The sequence below is a fragment of the Lutjanus erythropterus genome, chromosome 21, assembly GCF_056507025.1.
Source record: "Lutjanus erythropterus isolate fLutEry1 chromosome 21, fLutEry1.hap2, whole genome shotgun sequence".
NCBI lineage: Eukaryota > Metazoa > Chordata > Actinopteri > Lutjaniformes > Lutjanidae > Lutjanus > Lutjanus erythropterus.
Genome location: NC_139337.1, coordinates 18,103,423 through 18,121,234, shown reverse-complemented (window position 1 = coordinate 18,121,234; position 17,812 = coordinate 18,103,423). Strand labels below are relative to the sequence as shown.

Sequence of the window (17,812 nt, the reverse complement as noted above, 5' to 3'; positions counted from 1 at the left end):
TCTACTTTGTTTTGTTGTACCTTACTTGAAAATATGAAGTGTGCAGATATGATACTTTGCTGTGATACTATTTGTACCTACATCTCCAGTGATAAAAATATTTATGAGAAGTGTCCACAACATGCTAATACTGTTTACACACAGTTTAATAAGCCATGGGAATAAGTTTTCAGTGTGCCCACAGAGAGGCTTAAAAAACATCTCATAATTTATCTTCATACAGACTGGAAGAGAAATATTGACAAGTCTTCTTCATTATGCTGAAGAGTCCTCCAGAAACTCAATATTTATGGATGCAGAAGTAGTATTTTCAAGGTAACTAATGATATGTACTCTGTACTTGAGTAATTCATCAGAACCGAAACAGTTGATTAAAGCTTGAACTTTCAGCCTCTTCTGTATAATATATTCCAAAGAATGCTTTGAAAAAAAGCAACATTTGCCTTCATCATCCATTTACCCAAACAAAATGTCAAGGCAAACTTTCCTCTTTGGACAGCAAGTTTAAAAAGCACCTCTCTGACCTTTCCCTCTGTTACTCCTCACACTGCTGTTTCCTCATGCTGGACATATGGCTGCCCACTGGCCCGCTGTTTACCCCCCATTTTTCACTCTGACAGCCTCACTGTGCACCAGCCGCTGTAGCCCCAGTCTCCCCACGTCTGGGATCCCATTCAGGGGGAAACAGGCTTCCTCTTCTGGTCCAAGTGGTTTATGCGTGGCAAGGGCAGGGCAACGTGCCTCACCAGCTAATACCAACACCAGGGTCCTCATCAGAGACCAACACAGGCTGTCAAATGCACTTACGCAACAGAACTTTCCATTGTGGAGGAAACGGGGCAGCATTCGGCCTCTCACGCTCCAGACAGCTGAGATTGGACTTTAACTTGGCCCACATGTCATGTTTGACTTGTCTGAACTGTGTGTGTGTGTGTGTGCGGTTTGCGTGTGTGTCTGAGTGAGTGTTTGCATGTGGTGGAAATGGTGAAGTGGTGTAAGTCACGGTGGTTGTGGACTTTCCCGGCCTGCAGCTCGGCCCCTGAGCGTCCCCGGGGAGGCCCCTGCGTTCATGGGAAAGTCACGGCTCCATTTCAGGCGGCATTCTGGGGGTCTGTGCGGCTGCGTGGGTTAACACTGAGAACAGCAACGCCAGACTGACATGGGGCACCCAAGTGCCAAACACTGCAGGGGCCGTTACCAGCCGTGCTCCGAGGAATGCTGTTTTGCTGTCACCAACAGTCAGAAACTCACTTAGATTTATGACACGACTGCCAGTGCTTGAAAAGTGACCACGCCTCGCTGACAGAGGGAATTATTAGTCCTCTTTTAGGCATTGTGTTTAAATAGACCAAGCAATTACTTCTCTGCATGGTCCCCATCTGGGTTTAATACAGTTAAAGTGAATCACAGAGTTCAATAAGAATATGGCACAGTTAAAGTTTAAAGGTAGAATTTTGTTCTCCTAATCCTTCTCATAATGTTTTCTGTTTCTGTGCTCATCCAGGGATAAGGACTACCATTTGCGGACCTACAAATCAGTGGTGATGGCCAACAAGCTGATAGACTGGCTTATTGCACAGGTAAGCCCTAAAACTGCGTCATCCACATTAATGGATGAGTAATATTATTCTGTCAGTTTCAAGTAGAATCATACATACATACTACTTTCCAATTTTCATTGCCCTCTCCTGGTTTCATCCAAATGTTACAATTCTCCCATATCTCTCCTGATTTGTGACAAATTTTCACACCATGTTTTCCTTTTTTTTAAATTACAAACTGTTTCTGAAATGTTTTGTGTATAAACTGTATGACTCTAAAAAGCTACCATTTGCACCTGGACAACAACACAGCTGCACCAAAAGTTGTTTTCTGACACGCATCAGATGTGAAAGAGAGCTGCTCACTCCCGCTGTATCCAATTCTTCTTTATTCACTCATGCTTGTGCCTTTGTCCTCCACAGTGAGTGAAATGGAGAAAGAAATAGACAGTACTAAGAGAAAGAGATATAACACCTTATTCTTGATCTTTCATTTATCTAACAAGACATTAACATTTCTAGCAAAAGATAAAGGGGTGGTGGAAGGTAACAAAAAACAAAACCAACAGCAACTTCAATATATAAACAGACAGATCACAAAAAAGCACAGAAAAGCACACAAAAACCCTGCACAAATACACAACAAATACGTGCATCATAGTGCATTTGAGCATAGATAGAACAGACAAAGACTTCCTGATTTTTATGGAAAGTTTTAAAGGAAGTGGGTACATTCTTTTGTAGGGCAGCCTAACTAGAATACTCTAAGAAGAACATTTGTAAGATATTAAATTTTTTTGTTATTGTAATCGAGTTTGAATTAGGACTGCAGTCACCCATTTGCAAAAAAAAGTATACTTATTGTCATTCTTTAGAAGTCACGAGAATGCAGGAAACAAATGAAGTTTGTCGTTTGAATTTGTGTATGAACCCCCCCCCCCCAACTTTGTTTTCTCAATCCTCCCTGTTTTTGAAATCTCAAGGTTGGCACGTATGGAATCATATGAGAGTGACGTGATCATATTGTCTCACTGTTGAACAAAATGTTTCCAAGCTAATTGTGATTCAACAAGTTATAAAATTAGTATGACAAATAGTCTGAAGTAATACATAACTTGAAACTCACTGATTCAGTTCTTACATATGTTGTCTTGCGGGTCACTTCAAATGCGCAACAAAGAAACTGAGACAACAAAGTGTTTCTTGCCATCAGATTCGAGGCTTTCAGCGGAGCCGAGAGGAAACGAAGAAAGAAAAGCAGAATTGATTGGACAGCTGAGCTTTATTGACGCTGACATAAAGCTTTGAGGTTGACAGATTGATAGTCCTGTTCAGGATGACAACAAAGAAATGAAATGTATATGGCGACCACCGCAGAATCAATGGCAGACATATATGCACACATGCTTATGTGTGCGTATATGTGCACATGTGTGTGGTAGTCCATATGAATGTGCTTGACCCAGGCCAGCGGTATAGCTCTCACTCCTTCAGTGGGACTTCAAGAGCTGTCACAGTATGCACACGATTTTGGCTGTGTTTGAGATGGAGCGTGGAGCGGCTCTGCTGGCCTCAGAGCTTTTGGATGCAGGAACAAAGGGGGAGGGTGTGAGTGTGACATTTCTCTAAACACACAATGTCCTTTGTTCTGTCTCTCTTTCCACTTCACTCTCTATCATCCTCTTTTGCTTTTTCTCCCTTTGACTCATTTACTCTATCCACCCTTTTTGCTTAACTCTGTCTCCTTTCCCCACTGCATCCGCTCTTTCTCTCTCTTCTGTGTCTTTTGCTGCAGGGCGACTGCAGAACCAGGGAGGAAGCCTTGATCCTGGGGGTGGAGCTGTGCGACAATGGCTTCATGCATCACGGTACAGCACATTTCATCACTGAGGATTTCAACAGACGACGAACAAAAAAAAGTTCTGTTCACAAACTGTGGAATCCTCTACACTGAGATTTGGTTGCACCAGCAAAGATTTTTCTAAACTAATCTCAGTTTATTAAATCAACGTTTATTGATGTAAACCAAAATGAAATGGAGTTTACCAAGGTTTACCAAAATGTTACATTGTTTGGCATCTAGCAAAAAACGTAAAAGAAAATAAAACACTTTATTTTGTTTGCTAGCTAGCTAAAAAGAAAATCTTAGCTAGCTAGATAAAAAGTTTTAGAAAAGTTATTTTGTTTGCTAGCTAGCTAAAAAGTTGGTTGGCCTAGTTAGCCAACTTATGATGGCCCAGCAGAGAATTATTTAGCTCAAAAGGGCAGATATTTAATCTTTCTCAAGTGAAAGTTTAAATTTAATGCTGGATTGCAGTTTAAATTGGAATTCGAAGTTTTGGTACAGAATGAAATTTAATAGGTTAAGAGTAAAAACTAAATGGAGGTTGAAGAGAGGTTTAAATTGAATCTTTCTTCATTTTACGCTAGGTTGAAAGTTCAATGCGACATAATTTAAAGTTAAACCATGATTTAATCGGATTTAAAAATTAATCCTTGTTGGTGCAAACCAGCCTAAATGAGAGTTGAATGCTTCGGAGAAACCGCTCAGAGGGCGCCTTCTGGCATTTAGCATCCTGTTTTAGAACACAACCACTCTTGTTCCCTTTCCATTTCTACTTATAATCCCTTTGACACGCTACAGGAATAGAACTTTTTCCAATCCAGTGAATGAATTTGTATGTGGTTAGGGCTGTGACTGTATTCATGCATACTATCATTAACTTCATGCATACTTGTGTAACTTAAGTATCCAAGTGCAGGCTACATGCATGGTTTCCTTTAGCCGTGAGAACTTGGCAGATAACACATGGATGTTTGTCAGCTTAAGTGCAAAATGGTCAGTAGCCATGACGACAGTTTGTTTATGCGAGTCGCGCTTGTTTTTAGCTCTGCACTTCCCACGTGCCAAAGTCCACATCATACACACTCTACTGTATGAGTCACCGCGTGTCTCCTCATACCTCCATGATGTAACTGCTCCAAAGTACCACACTACAAATTACATCTATGGAACATAGCAATCCCAGCCGTCAGACTTCCTCTCACTTCCACGGCCGTCAGGGTAATTTTACCGTTCGTGCCACTGAGTTATTTGGCCTGATGATGCAGCTATTAAAACTATTGGTGCTGTATCTGATCTTGAAGTGAGGGAATGTCAGAATGAAACTGTTTTTCCCCTCAGGGGTATTTTTTCATTTCAAATCTGAAGTCTTGGTGAAGGCGTTATGTTGCCGTGGAGACTGGGTTCATTCAGAAGTGAAAGTGGGGTCTCCCTTCCTCTCACAGTGTTTGTTTGTGCATTTTGCAATACATGGTGTTTAAGTGCTTGGGCATGCTCCGTTTGGCACGTGACTGATAATGTTTAAACCTCTTAAGTTAAAGGGAAAATTTACCACTTTTTATGGGGATGTAAAATCAGTGTTGATGGTAAATATAGTCACTTGAAGCAATAAATTCCTGTGTGTGCAATATTGACTGGGAAAGCTGAGTTCTCATCGCAAGTTCATTTACCTCAGAGGTTGGAAGTTAGAACTGGGAATGTTGTCACAGTTGACTTCGCTCCAGTACAAAATGTGGGAAAGAAAACTTTTTGTGCTTGGTGTATGATGTATTACGGAGTATTTTGCACGTACAAACACCATAACATGTCCACAGATAGAACTTGAACAGTACTGTGTGTAGGACTGATATAATGAGACACAAAACTGTTGATGCACATAGCAGCCATCATGGTTTTTGAGACTGGAGTTGTTCAGGCTCCTCTGACTTGGAAATCCAACTGCAGGGAGTGTTCCAGTTGAAATTTCCAACTAGGAACTCCCAGCCACAGCGGAAAGCATCATCATGCTGCAAAATCTGTTGTTCTTCCTGTATCCGGTGATGTCACTGTGTTGTAGTTGGTGTTGAGGAAGAACTACAGGCTATACGTCAGACCAGCAATATGCCATCCAGCCCGAGTTGGCACGGCCACAGCCCCTTCTGGGGGAAACTCATGATTATATATAATAAGAGAGTTAAAAAAAAAGCTGAAAAGTTCCTGTATAGCAGGATGTAAAACAAATGAACATACAATCTCTGGTTCCCCATCCCTCCCTGGAAAGGAAAGGATCCCACAAGAAGATCAGTGAGAATGGGAGGATGCTGGAGTTAAGTTGTAAAGTTACAGTACAGCAGCATCAGACTGTCATCTCTAACTAAATTTCAGTCTGGCCCAGATCAGCAGTTGTCTTTCGACGGGTTTTTGCTATTTATAGACAACATAAAGCCTAATGATACCTGGTAATTCAATAGAAGCAGTGTCTGGCCACTGTTTTGGCTCACTGATCCAACTGGAAGAGGGGAGATTGAAGAAGCATGAGTGATTAACATTAATATATTAAGATATTGCAAACGTGAAGGTTCAGGCAAGGTCACAGAATATTTCTGTGACATGAATGCATATAAATTTGTCAAAATTGTAATTCAAAAACATAAATTTACATTGTTGTTTATGGCATTTCCAGTTTTGATATCTAGTCTCCACCTCTGGGTAGCCGGGGGACGTGATAGATGAGCATATTTGTCACCTAATGCTATGTTTTGTCCAACAAGGTTATAGCTTTAGGTTAAGGTGGTGATGATACACAGCAACATGGGCGTCAGAAACTTGTGTGTAATGCATCTTGTTCACAGTGATCGATCACACAACTCAAGCAAGAGTCAGTTATTGATTTTCATCCAGTTTAAATAGAAATCACTGGCCACCTTGAAAAGTAGAAAACCTTCAAATCTAAAACTCTATTATACTTTTAAAGATTGTCAGCAAAAATGTGATTTGTACATGATCTGCCATTAAGGAGCTGAAACTTTTAAACTTGTAAGTCGAAGAAAAATGTCTGTTCAGCAGTTCAGTTCAGACATTTTATTGTTTCAAGTGGAAAACCTGACTTGCAGTCAAGAGAACAAGATAAAAAAACAGCACAGATAAAAAACAAATCGTGCAGAAAACAAACCACAAAGACAAGAAGACCAGAGTATGGATCTGGCCTTGTAAGTTTTGTTTCAGTTGTATGTTTGCTTGTCTGACATTTATTCACCCTTGACTCTGTTGTTACCTCCTCCAGTTTTGGAAAAGAGTGAGTTCAAGGACGAGCCCTTGTTGTTTCGTTTCTTTGCTGACGAGGAGATGGAGGGTTCCAACACCAAACACAAACCCATGAAGCACGACCTGAAAATAGTCGAGAACGTCATCTCCAAGTCTCTGCTGGTGAGCGCTGGTGGCTTATTGATTGATTGATTAGCTCTTAATCTGTGTCTAATCTGCTGCAACTTTGCTATAATGTAGCCATAACAAACCAGAGGCGCAGTAAATCATTAGGAAGCACACAGCTGTGACAGGGAAAAGTCATAACACTGCAAAAGTCCATTTTATACCTCAGTAAGCATTCTTTTCAGAGCAGTGAGCAAATAGTACCATGGCTGCTATCTGTCTGTACCAGTATCTGCTCCTCTTGTGCGTGTTTGTGCTCTGTGAAAATGTCCTGGTCTGCCGGCTTGGGATTTTGCTGATGGAAGACATGTCGCTGTTCCCAGATAAGACCCAGTGACGGAGGCTACGGCTTCACCCTGGAAGAGAGGAACAGAGTCCCCATCATCAAATCTGTGGAGAAGGGCTCGCCAGCTGAGGTGAGAATGCACACACACACACACACACACACACACACACACACACACACACACACACACACACACACACACACACACACACATATACAGCACATGTTGCACCATGCAGCATTTTGTGTTTGGAAGCTTCTGCATAATGGATATAAAGAGGACAGAGTTAATGTCCTCAGCAGAGCAGGGTTAGAAAAAATTAGATGGTGCAATAAATGAAGATCATTCCCATGTATTTAGGCTTTTTCCTAAAATTATAAAGGTCATGTGTAGTACTTTCATTATTATTACTACTATTTTTATTTAATTTATTTTTTTATATTTGGTCAAACAAATATGAACAAGTCTCTCATTGGTTGACATCTTTTATGAACTATCAACACTTTGATGAAATCCTAAAAGTCTTTTTTGTTAAATTCCCAAAATGTAATGATCAGTTGATCACCTACCTTGACTTTAATATTACACATAATTGATGAGCTGAGGCTGTGCCTCTCTCTCCTTCCACACACCATCAAACCAACATTTAAGGCTTCAGCTGTGTGTGGGCTTGAACAAAAACGGAGGGTAATAATGTCAGGATGGGAAAAAGAAGGCAAAATTGTCAGGTCATTTCAAGGCAAAGTAGACAGCTAAAACAAATCTTCACTGTCTAGTAACCTCAGTTTCTCCTTCTCTGTAAATTTCAGCAGTTTCCACTTGTTTCCTTGAACTTTTCTGTGGTTTAGACATCCCAGTGTCAGATTGAATTGAATATTCAGAGTTAAATTCATTCAGTTTACATCCCAGGACCCAGGATCTCCACACTGGCAGCACATCCAGGTTACTGATAAAAGTGTGACTTTGGTGCAAACATGATTTGGTAAAAATCTTGCTTTCAGCTTGTTAAAAAGGTCATCGTGAAGAGATGGTACAAGGCAGAACCACCAACAAAAAACCGACTGAAATTTATGTCATGAAGCACTTGACTCATGGGATAAGAGCTCAAGATGAACGATGTCGAGAGAAACTGGAGAAATGGACGATGTTTTCATGTCAACAACAGGATAAGGAATGAACCACTTAATATGTCACAGGAACAAATAGGTTTTGTAGGAACAGAGCAACCCAGATATGCTCATGTTTTTTTTTGTTTTCTTTTTTCTTTTTGTGTGTTTGTCACCTGTCTGTAATGGAAAAGCAATAGAATAATAAATATAATCAAAAAATTAGATGGTGGAACACAACTGATGAAGCAGCTTCAACCATGAAGGACTCTTCATGCATCATGTGAATTCTCTTTGTCTCTGTAAATCCACCGAGCACAACAATTTTGCTGAATTAATTGATTTACAAAATTGTTTTTTATTGATTCTGCTAATTCTTACTGAGTGGATTTACCTGCAGTGTTGTACAGTGGAGAGTAAATCCATGTAATCTCCGCTGTAACAAAGATCCAAGGCTGCTTTCGTCTGTGTGGTGCTCAGGCTGTGGTTCAGTGTTTCCTCTTTGTTGCCTTTGATTCTGTTTTCCAGAAGTTATTCTGCTTTTATTGTGGATGAGCGCCAGTCAGCAGAAGCCTTTTGTTGTTAAAATGTGGTTCGATCATCAGTCATAAAAATTATAAATCTCTAGCTATTTCCTAAACTAAACCTGCTTTGTTTGATGGACACTGATGCTAACTTTAGAAGCATTTTCATGCAGAAATAGGGCACATTAAATGGGCGCCATATTTTTGAGGTCTGCTTTGGTGTTGTGCTTTGATCTGCTAGATGAAAATGGGACAGAGGAGTTTGAAGGCAAATGTGATCAATCTGAGCGCATGACCCGTAATTCCCTCCAGTCCCGAAAGTAGCACTGAATGCGGCTGGAAGGTCTGGATTGCATAGAGACTGGCGTTGTGTGTGTTTGCTTTTAAATATTCAGTCTGGGACAATGAAATCCACAACGGGATCCAGCTGTACACTCATAGATAAAAGTTATCCCATATGACAGGGAGTGTGTGCGCTTTTCTTTGTGATATAGAGAAATCCTTTGGGAATATTGGTGTTTTTATGCCAGAAAAGTTAACTTAAAGCTAAAAACAGACATTTCATTGTGATTCTGTATTACATTAAAACCTGATACCTTTCTATCTTTTATTCTTTTCTCTGTTATATTCTGTTGTAAGATGGCTGGCCTGGAGGTGGGGAAGAAGCTGTTTGCCATAAATGGAGACCTGGTGTTCCTCAGGCCTTTCTCTGAAGTGGAAATTCTCCTCAGGCAGTGTTTCAACAGCAAGGGACCCCTCAGGGTGCTGGTTAGCACCAAACCGCGAGAGTAAGTCAGATCTGCAGAAACATATGCATTAAAGGTCCAATGTGTAAGATTTACAGGGATCTATTGGCGGGGTATGGCAGTAGAATATAATACAATATTTTCATTTTTGTATAATGACCTGAAAATAACAGTCATTGTGTTTGCGTTAACTTACAATGAGTCCTTGATATCTACAGTGCAGCGGTGGCTGAATACCTGTTCAAGCTGTGCAGAGCAGATCGAGCAGCAAGTCGGACCCCAGATAATAATGTATTTCTTAAATAATATTTTATGTTGCTATTAACAATCCAACTGCGTCTGCATTTCTCAGTCGCTTCCTTCTCTCATGAATTCATTCAAGTACATGGTTCAGGAGCGTAAGGGGGGGGGGGCGACTTTGCTAGTAACAGTAATGTTGATTAAATCATGTGTTTCCTCGGTCCTATTTTCTCAAAATGCTTAAAAAGTGGGTGTTTAAAACATTATGCTTTAATCACTAGTGTAACTAGAAAAAGGACTGTAGGTGTCCAGCAGAAAAACTGGGTGTTCCACATCTAGTTTCCTCTACATGAATATTAAAGTGGTAGCAAGATTTACAGAATACAGTGTCTAGTTTAATGCTATATTTCAGCCAGTTGTACTAGTCATACCATTTAGCCAAAAAAAAAATAAACCTGTTCTTTTCACTGACTGTTTGGGTGACTGGGAGAGCATGCAATTTTGTGCTGGCATGCAGGTTCGTCACCCATGATAGTTGTTGGAGTCACAGATCAATGACACACTTCCACAGGTATCAGCTAATAAAAATTGATTGGTAAGCAGGCTGTGCATGTCATGTTTTTACTCAGAATAGATAAACCAAACAATGGCTCTAGATGTGGCCTTTCGCATTTTTTGCACATTTCACAACCATTGTTTCTACATACTTGGAAGTGAAGGGTGATGTGAGGTGTTTGCAGTCTGCAAGCCCACTGCTGTATGCCACTAAATCCTACACACTGGTCCATTAATGACTACATATATGTACATGTCCCATGATAGAGAGAGATCCTCATCAGCTTTCCCGTTTCCCTCCTCTTGTCTCCAGGACAGTGAAGATCCCCGACTCGGCCGATGGGTTGGGTTTCCAGATTCGTGGTTTCGGTCCATCTGTGGTCCACGCTGTTGGAAGAGGTAAGCGATCGCCGCCTCCGCCACTTGTGCTGTCGGGCTCCATCAGAAAACAGGCCTCCCGTCACCTTTCTGTTATTGCAGCACAGCTGGCAAGCAGCTGCCACACCAGTCTTTGGGGGTGTGCGTGAGTTGGCCACAAGAGACCAATTTTCCCCGCTCATGCTCTCCGTGTGGCTCAAGTGTTTGGTTAATGGTGCTGCCAAAACGGACAATTATCTGGTTATCAGTCACTTTCCACATCACAATAATTCCCATGTAGCTATTCACATTGTTCTTTGCGGTTCTCCTCCTCCTGATGGAGAAACATTCAGCATTTTTTCGTCCCTCTGTTTCTCCTGCACACACAGCATGTTTAGTAGCAATTGCTATCAGAGTTGGCACAAGATAGGATCCAATCCAAAAACAATCCGTGGCCTTGTCTGGCCGTTCTCAGGGGAATTGAATCTTGTTTTTTTCTTTAAGCAATCTAAGTGGGCTAGCAGGGTTGAAATAGGCTGGGTATATGTGTGTGTGTGTGTGTGTGTGTGTGTGTGTGTGTGTGTGTGTGTGTGTGTGTGTGTGTGTGTGTGTGTGTGTGTGTGTGTGCGTGTCGGCCTGATGATGCGGTTGCCTGGGAACCTGCTGTGTGTTTAAGTAGATGCTCTGATCCCCCGAGACAAAGCTGATGATGTAGGAGGTGTCTAATCCCTTGGATTGTCATAACAGCTGCTGTGTCCCCTGGTGTCTGAGGTCAACAGGAGCAGGTAATACCAATTACAGGCAGAGACACTGAAAGACAGGAAGAGGTGAGACAAAGAGCGGTTACACAGATAGCCATCATGAAATTAATATTAGGTTGCAATTATTCTGTATTCTGGTTGTTTTACATTATATTGTTGGTGGTAAGCTGTTGTTTCTATAGTGTGTCGCGCTTCTTTGAGGTCACTTTGCAATCAGTGTCCTCTCTTCATCTGTTAGTTTCTTGATGCAGTTTGTCGCACCAATTTTAGTCAGGCTAGCTAGCTGAGATTGAAATATCTCTAAAATTACAAGATGGATTACCTTGAACTTTTGCCTTTGACTTTCAAGGTCCCGAGAGGATGAATCCTACTGACTTTGACGTTACCTTAACTTGTCCTGTAGTGCCACTAACAGGTCAAACCTTCAGTGGTTTGGTTTGTGACCAAACACCTGCAAAACCAATTATATTTTCCATCAGCTTCAGTGCCAATTATTACATCCTAGCAATTAGACCTGTTGCAATTATCACATAACCATCTGATTGCAATTATTTTAGCTGACTGCTTGCATTTTGTATAATCGTTAGAATCATTCCCATTCACCCGTACAAAAACAAGTGGATGAAACTGACAGAAATGTCATATTTTAATCATCTTGCTGCGGCCCCTTCCTCTACTATAGTTTAATGAACCTCAGTGGATAATTAGCACCACCAGCTGTTTATCTTAAGAAGCTTGTCTTCTTATATCCACATTTTCTGTAAATTACCTTATAATTTGTGCTACATGGTTGTGGATGACATGGATGTGGCCTGCTTTGGCCATAGAACATTGTTTATTTTGATTATTGGTGCCTGTCGTTTATAGTTTTTTTTTGTGTGTGTATTTAAGTCACAAACTTTGTATATTTAAGTTACTGTTTGTGTCGTATCTGCCCTGTGCAATTTTAACTTACAAAGCCTAAAAGCCAAACAGAAATATTGTTAGTCTTATATGATAATAGTGCCATAAGGTGAAGAGGAAAAAGACAATCGAATTAATCACAATCCAAATTGCTTCTTACTCTAATTAATTCCAATGATATGAATGTTAGATTGCTTTATCTTATGCCACACTTGTCCAGGCTGTAATGTGTGGACCGTGTTGTTGTGTTGGACTGGAGCCTCTGTTTCCGCTCTATTGTTTAGTGCAGTGAACCTGTCTGCCGATACACTTATCACCTTATTCCTCCAAAGGCAGTAGAGGAACTACAGCCCAATACTTTCATTCTCTCAATACTTGACTAGAGGAATACAGATTCTGTATATTGCTATGCAAGGTATGCATGGTGTGTGTATAAGGAACTATGAAAACAAATGGGAGGAATATTTAGTCTGCCATGCACTTCCTTCTGATAGCTTTAAACCTTGAAGTTCTCTTATGGTCTGAATCACATCCCTCAGAGAGGCCCTCGTCTACCCCAGATAAACAACTTCCCTCCTCTCCTCGCTCGCTCTCACACTCCTCCTGAGCTGCCAAAACAGGAAACTAAAGTTACAAATACAAAGACGAAAAAGGAATGTTGTTCAACCCAATTTTGTGTACAGGATGTGGAAGATGTGACAGTTATTTTTTTGGGACGCGCCGGTGTTTGTCTCATCCGGATTCTGCTTTCACCTGCATGATAATATGCAATAGTTAATATCGTCACCAGATGTAAGGCGGGGGGGGATCATGCAGTAGCCTGTGTGCGTGTGTGTGTACTGTCCGAGGCTAATCTTTTTTTATTTTATTAATATTTTTTGACTGAAAGCTCCTTATGAAAAGCTAGAATACAAGATAACGCAGATAAAATAACTGTGTTGTGGATAGTCCATATGTCCACAGTTAATCTTGCTACTGCTTCCATCTGCCTAATATTTTTAGTGCACATTTATGACCATATGTTAAAGGACCTCTTGTGGTTGCAGTTGCGGGGATTCACATCTTTTTAAAAACCTGAAAACATATTTTAGTGGTTGTTCAGTTTTATACCAGCTGCTGACTCCTTGCTCCTGTTAACCAGCTCGTAGGGGGCTGAAGTCATCAACTGCTAGGCTAAAAATAAAAATAAGGCTTACCTTTGTGTTGCAGGGCACATTTTTGCCTTTGTCGTAGCTCAAAAACTGATCATTCATACAAAAGTTTTGGTTCACCTTAAAACTGCAGATTAATACCATATCCAGTATGTTATGATCCATTAAGATTAGACATGATGCAAGATGAATAAATCCCTGTTTGGTTAACTTCGCTGCCATCTCTGCAATGTGTCTATTGTTTCTACCGGCATATTAGAGGTTGGCTCGTAAACAAATGAGACGTGTCACGGTGTGTGAAGCAGAAATATAAGACAGTAGGCCCAAATGCAGACTCAGCGGACAGGACAGAAACAGTTTAATGAGAAAGGGCCAATATACAAAAGCTCATGCATGAGTCAGGCAGGAGTCCAAATTCCAAAGGCAGCAATCCAAAAAACGAAACAAGCAGCTGGAACACTTGACACACGAAGGGCAAAGATGAACTGGGAAAAAAAAAAAAAACGGAGAAACATCGGAACTAAATACACAAGGAACTAATTGGGGGCAGGTGAAGCTAATCAAAAATCAAAAGGGCGGGGAAACAGACAAAAACAGGAATTGAGTGAAGCAACAGAAACCAGAGGGAGGATAAGGACTACAAAATAAAACCGGAAACTAACAAAAAAACTTTGACAAGATGCAGACCTCACTACAAAATTGACTGTAACTCACTTAATTCTGGACTGATTTGTTTGTTAACATGAAAAAATGAACTTGATAGTGGTTACTTGTTGTCAGCTGTATGCCAAAACATTAACTTTCAGAATAGCCAAAACTTCTCTCTGGGACATGCAGGCTCCAACCTATGAACAGGCAACACCAAGTGTAAATACAATCACAGCTTTTGTGAGTTTTGCCAAAAATGTACATTACTGTATCTGTTACGTTGTTGTTAAGTCATTTTTCTTAAAAAATTACTCAGACCAACAAATCGACTATCAAAATAGTTAGAAATTAATTTAATAATTAATTCATTATCAGTTAGTTGTTGCAGCTCTCGTTTATTGTGTCCTTGATGCTTGGTTACAAAACTATCACATTATTCTATGTATATTAAAGAAAACTGTGACTATACTATACAAAAATACTTCATTAAATACTTTGCATTCATCTACATAAGAAAACTTACAATGCACTTTATTCAAACCATTGTAAATCTGTGCTGGTTGCATCTGGCAGTTGTTCTGGCATTGCGGTAAGTGCTTCATCTGTTGCCTGGCTCCACTGATTACACTCTTCCAATTGCCCTTGACGTCTCTCCTTTCTCTCTTTTCTTGTCTCTGTCTCACGCCAGGCACGGTGGCAGCTATCGCCGGTCTCCACCCGGGCCAGTGCATCATCAAGGTGAATGGCATCAATGTGAGCAAGGAGAGCCACGCCAGCGTCATCGCTCATGTTACGGCGTGCAGGAAGTACAGACGGCCCACACAGGTGAGGCGGGAGGAGAAGGAGGGAAAAACTGCAGCATTTTTCAGTTTTATTCTAGAGGGAAAGAGTTTACCCAATATTTGGGGTATCATATGATAGTCCCCTAAGTAAAGATTAATTCTTTCTCGCAATTATGTTTGATTTAGAGGTCACACATTCATTTCTCATGACCTACACTCATAGAAAGTTGAGTTAATTTGAATTGATGTAAAGTTATGCAATAAAACTTGAAGGAGGAGAAGTGTGGGAGATCATTAAGAGCAAAAGGCACATAAGGGGAAACAAGGACTAGTTGACCGTGAGAAAAAACACGGCAGACAGGCCTCCTAGCTCCCGTTTACCTTCATATCTCTCCTTCTCTCTCTCTCTGTCTGACTGGCTCTTTCCTTCTCTTGGGTCATTACGCAGAAATAATAGTAGTTTTGGCTCCTCCAGCGCTGACCCCTGGCTCACAGCGGTGGGCCTGCTGTGGGAGACTGGCAGGCTGCGGAGAGGTGGGAAAGGATCTGGGGGTGGCTGGGGCTCAGGGTGGATGAGATCCCCAGAGGGAGGGAGGAAAAATATGGAGGAAAAATATGGAGGATAAGTCAGCCTGTTTTTTTTTCTTCCTCCTGGGAGAGTGGTCGACAGCAGACGAGTGTAGGAGAGAGTAAGCTCCGTCCACCTGTTGAAGGTGGGAAAACTGTGTGAAAATAGAATCCCAGGGGTGCGTGAGTAAGTGGTACACCCTTAGAAATAAAAGTGCTAACTAGAACCATAAAGGGTTCTGAAGCTTGTCCCCATAGGAGAACCTTTTCTGGTTCCTAGTATAGCCTTTTATGAAGGTTCCACTTGGAATACTTTCAGAGAGTTCTACCCAGAACCAGACATAAAAGGTTTTACCTAAAATCATCTGTGAAAAGTTTCACCCAGAACCAGCTAAGAAAGGTTCTAAGGGAGAACCCTTCTATGATGCAAGGGTTGTACCCAGAACCCTCCCTGGGCGTTTAATCTTTCCACCTTCTAACGGTGCTAACAAGAACCAACCCATGGCGCTTTTCATATTCCAAGGGTTTTATCCAGAACACACTCAGGGACGTTCTAACAAGAACCTTTTTATATTCCAAAGGGTTTATCTAGAGCTCACCCAGGGATTCTGCCAAGAATTTTGTTATAGTCTAAGGGTTTTATCTAGAACATACCCAGAAGGTTCTACTGAAAACCCTTTTATATTCCAAGGGTTTTATCTAGAACACACTTAGGGGTTCTACCGAGAACATTTTATGTAATGGTACAAAGAACATTTGACAAAAGTGTGCTTCAGGGATTTCAGCAATCCTTGAAGAACTCTTTTTGTCAGCTTTGGATGAAAACTGTTCTGAGTGGAACCCTTTGTCTTAAAAATAAGGCTTTTCTTTAGGGTTTTTCAGAAGCAAATGGTTCTGTATAGAACTTCAGCCCTGCAGGAGGAACACTTTTGGAGCATAGTGGAGTGTAGTGTGTAACTATAATTGAGCCCCATCGGGACTTGAGGCTTAATGAAGCACTTCAGGGTTCCAACACTACTGGAGATCTGGTTTACATCAAGTGTGGACGCAGAGGAACCGCCCTCTCTGTCTCTGTCTCTTTCTGTGTGCGGTTGTACACTAAAAGACCACAGAGCAGTCGGCAGGCGCAGCATGTAGCCTTGGCAGAGAACCCGCTGTGGGCTTGGGTGTGGAGAGGACAGAACAGACACAGACAGACGTACAGACACAGACACACACAGGGCTGTGTGGCACGCTAGAGTGAGTTGATGAGATTGGCATGGGTATGCTTTTGCGGCCTCACCAAGCACCATGTTCCCATATGTTTGTGAAGGCTTTTCACTGTATGCTTTGCCAACCCAACTGTGACACTGCACACCATATCTGGGCAGAATCAGCTAAACATGCTGCATCAAACCCAAACCTCAGCCTGTGTACACACACACACACACACACATGCACACACACACACAGAGCGGAGTTCTGTGTGTTCAGAATTGTCTTTTTTTCATCTCCTATCTTTCTAGAAATGCCACCTGTTAACCTGGAGTGAGAATGAAGGGATAAGAGAGATGCTACAATGCATTGTAAACCCTAAATTGCTGACTCAACTTAAAAGCTTAGTTTGTTAACAGCTTGCACACTAAACTTTTAATGTGCACAGTAAACAGTTTGGTTGGTTCAGCTTAAAAATGTAAGTTTTGGGGGTATTATAAGGTTTTTCATAATTTGTCTTTTTCTGGAAAATGTCAGTGATCATCCTGCGCTCAGTGGCGTTACTAAATTTGCGTCCTCTTAAATGCCTTTGCACTTATGACCCAGCAGATCATGAAAGGAGAATACATCCATTCACTGGAGCAATGTACAACAGGCCTCACAGTACAAAAACACTACTTTATTATTTAATTCAGTGATTTGGAAGTCATATTTTATGCAGAAAATAAGTTAGTTAATTACAGAGATTCCTGGTGGACAGATACTTTATATTACTTGTTGGTTGCTAAAGTAGCAAACAGTAACTGTTAGTTGTTAGCTGCTGTTAGCAGGCAACAGAATCAGGGTCAGCAGCCTCCCAGTGAACAGAATTTGTTACTAGGACAAACACAAACTCTGAGATTGACAGGGAATACAGTATCAAGGTTATGACGCACAGTGCTGTTGGCTACTGCAAATGCCACTGAATGTCTGTGATAAGTACCTCAGTAGCTGCCTGTTTTTTTACAGGAAACACGTAAGCAATAAACACTCCGCTAACCATTTCATGGGAACTTTAACTCTCACACAATGCATGCTGGGAAGTCTGCCAATATTCTGCACCTGCAGTTTTATGTTAAGAAAGTAAAACATAATTGTGTTCAGCATAGCTCTGCAACTCTTGTTGCCATAATGTGTTTTTGTTGTGTAAAGTGAAGACA

General features: G+C 41.1%; 1 protein-coding gene across 1 annotated transcript in view; it reads left to right on the top strand.

The window, feature by feature from the left end:
• The window catches only part of prex2 (phosphatidylinositol-3,4,5-trisphosphate-dependent Rac exchange factor 2), a 132,413-nt gene that overhangs the window by 54,407 nt on the left and 60,194 nt on the right, over positions 1–17,812 (top strand). Inside the window, exons 14-20 of the mRNA XM_084746923.1 lie at positions 1,505–1,580; positions 3,337–3,409; positions 6,647–6,789; positions 7,116–7,208; positions 9,349–9,497; positions 10,564–10,649; positions 14,759–14,895. Coding sequence (XP_084603049.1) covers positions 1,505–1,580; positions 3,337–3,409; positions 6,647–6,789; positions 7,116–7,208; positions 9,349–9,497; positions 10,564–10,649; positions 14,759–14,895 — 757 coding nt within the window. The remainder of the gene's footprint in view (positions 1–1,504; positions 1,581–3,336; positions 3,410–6,646; positions 6,790–7,115; positions 7,209–9,348; positions 9,498–10,563; positions 10,650–14,758; positions 14,896–17,812) is intronic.